The sequence below is a fragment of the Symphodus melops genome, assembly GCF_947650265.1.
Source record: "Symphodus melops genome assembly, chromosome: 18".
Lineage (NCBI taxonomy): Eukaryota > Metazoa > Chordata > Actinopteri > Labriformes > Labridae > Symphodus > Symphodus melops.
This window is the reverse complement of record NC_136708.1, coordinates 22,392,297-22,394,796: the sequence shown is the minus strand read 5'-3', so window position 1 is coordinate 22,394,796 and position 2,500 is coordinate 22,392,297. Positions and strand designations below refer to the sequence as shown.

Sequence of the window (2,500 nt, the reverse complement as noted above, 5' to 3'; positions counted from 1 at the left end):
CAACTCAGCACCTTTGTCGCTGAAGGAGAAGATGATGTCGGTAAGCTTCACTGTTTCTCTCGACTCGTCTAAACTTCCACATCCTTCGCTCATCCTTCTGCACGAGCCTGGATGAGTCACGATGTCCCGGAGTCACGAGCAGATCACGAGAGAGGAGGAGCTGCAGCGTGTGCAGTCATCAGATACCTGACATCTCCGCTTTTATTCTAAGTGTGTTTGGAAGAATGCCTCGTGCTGATATAAGATATTTTTAACTCAGGATGCAGAACTGAAATCCCTTCAGCTCAGGCATCATCTGAGCTGCACCACGCGACCCGTTGCCCTAGCAACGTTGCATCAGCATCCGCAGCATCAGGATCACCCAGCAGCTCCTGTCAAGGTCGCCGGCGTGGGGCATCATGGGAAGCCGAGGAGGACGCCCGAGCGAGGCCACAGCATTCCCACGCGACCCCCCCCCCCCCCCCCCTCTCGTTCTCACGCGCATGCGCGCTTGCCTTCGTCAAATAAGCTGACTTACTAACCGAATGAAATAAAGAGCGCCACCATAATAGGACATCGACTCACGGGACGCAGTGATGATGCACAGGAGTCACGTATAGCTGCACGTAGAAGTAGAGGGGGCGGGGCCACGTCACAGCATCCCGGCGTCACAGTTTTTCATAGGTTGATGGAGCGGACGGGAAAGAAATAATAAACACAAGTGCGTGCGGGTACGTGCGGTTTTCCTCGCAGCTCTCGGGCACGAATAAAAGGTGAAGAGGGAAAGAGGGAGTGCTCAGTGACGGCTGCTCTCTCTACCGACAGGTGAGTGTCGCTGATTCACGGTCTTTATTTATCCTTGAGGAGCTGGAGTCAGCCTCGTGCCTGCTCCATCCTCAAAGATGTTCACCTCTAAAAGCTGCTCCTCGTGTCTTCATTCACCTTCATAGCTTCAGTCAGAGCTCTTTAATACTGAATATCATGAATGTCTCACGGCTCTGCTGTCCGGAGGGAGGACAACATTGAGTCGTGTCCTTCCTGGCAGAGCCGGCTGGTACCACGGACAGCGCCTAACCGGGTTCGTTCCTTTTCCTGCAGCTCTCGGCGCCGGTGGGCGGGTACTGCGAAGCGATTGCAAACCACAACCTGAAGATCTCTTCCCTTCTTAAGCGGAGCATCCTCCAGCTGGTTCAGGAAGATGGCAGAAGAGCAGGCAAGTGTCTCATTAGCCACTCATTGTAGTGATTTGTGAAAGCTGCACGTGAGGAGTGAATGTGTGTGAAGTCAGACTGTGTGTGTGTGTGTGTGTGTGTGGGCGTTGGAGCCTGGACGAGTGCTATAAACAGTGTGTGAGTCAGACACGAGCACTGCAGATGTGTGCACGAGGGAAACAGTGTGTTCTGTACTGCTCTCATGTAAGGATGGAGAGATAAATCAGACTCTGTTTATAACAAGAGACAATTCAAACCTCTACAGAATGAACATGATGTAATAACTCATTGAGTCTTTGGTGGTAAATACATCAGAGTGAAGGCTTCTACAGTTACAGTGGCAGAAAATAGCCCAGAATGCATTGCAGCTCGTAACAGCTTCTTCTTCATCTACTGATAAACACTCATGTTGTTGCACGTACACACACTGACAACAGGTGGTCATGTGACATGCTTCCTCTGAGGCTGGCTGAAAGGAACTCTGGGAAACGTGGAAAAGTGAATTAACAGGAGAGACGAGAGTGAAATCTACTTAGTGACGTCTGTGTGTGTGTGTGTGTGTGTGTGTGTGTGTGTGTGTGTGTGTGTGTGTGTGTGTGTGTGTGTGTCCGCTCTGTTGTTGCCTGTTTGTCCTTCAAACGTGATCTCAGACTCACTCAGGGACGTGTTCAGGCGTGTGACCACGGGGGGGGACACGACCCCTCACGTCTTATCGGCCAGCCCAGAATCCTGTGAAAGTACAACGCTGCGTTCAGGTGCTCGTCCTTTACACGTCGTGTGTTCAGGTGATTTCAGGTTGTAAAGTCAGAATGTTGACACAAAAACAACAAACGGGCGTGGACGCCACGAAGAAGACGGGTGAATGTCTGAGTTGAATGTTTGAGTGAGCTGTGGTGAGACATGTAGCCGAGTGGACGCACCAATCGCCAGGAGGATCGATACGTAGATACTCCACTGATCCTGAGGGAAATTCAGAAGACGGTGGGGGAGGGGGTCGTTGCCATAGCGACCAGGGGTCTTTCAGCTCAACAACACTCCCTTCCTCTTGTCTCATGAGTGGATGAATCCTCTCAGGGAGGAAGAACGAGGAGCTGCTCGTTCAACCTGTCAGTCAAAGTGTGTTTGTGTTGTTACCTTTACTCCTCGTCTCATTTTACAAATGTGCCGTTTCATTAAAGTGTCTCATAAATGAATCGTAGCCCCTAGTGGACACATAAGGAACTGCGTTTCCTTCCACTCCTGGGTGGAACTCCTGAGGTCCCTGCTTTGGGATGAGGAGGAATATTAAACCACATCTGTCTCCGTCTGCT

General features: G+C 51.1%; 1 protein-coding gene across 1 annotated transcript in view; it reads left to right on the top strand.

Moving 5' to 3' along the window:
• Nucleotides 1-89: 89 nt before the first annotated feature.
• LOC306839357 (solute carrier family 2, facilitated glucose transporter member 1-like) overlaps nt 90-2,500 on the top strand; it is an 11,920-nt gene continuing 9,509 nt past the window's right edge. Inside the window, exons 1-2 of the mRNA XM_079368000.1 lie at nt 90-804; nt 1,078-1,192. Coding sequence (XP_079224126.1) covers nt 1,178-1,192 — 15 coding nt within the window. The 5' untranslated portion in view covers nt 90-804; nt 1,078-1,177. The remainder of the gene's footprint in view (nt 805-1,077; nt 1,193-2,500) is intronic.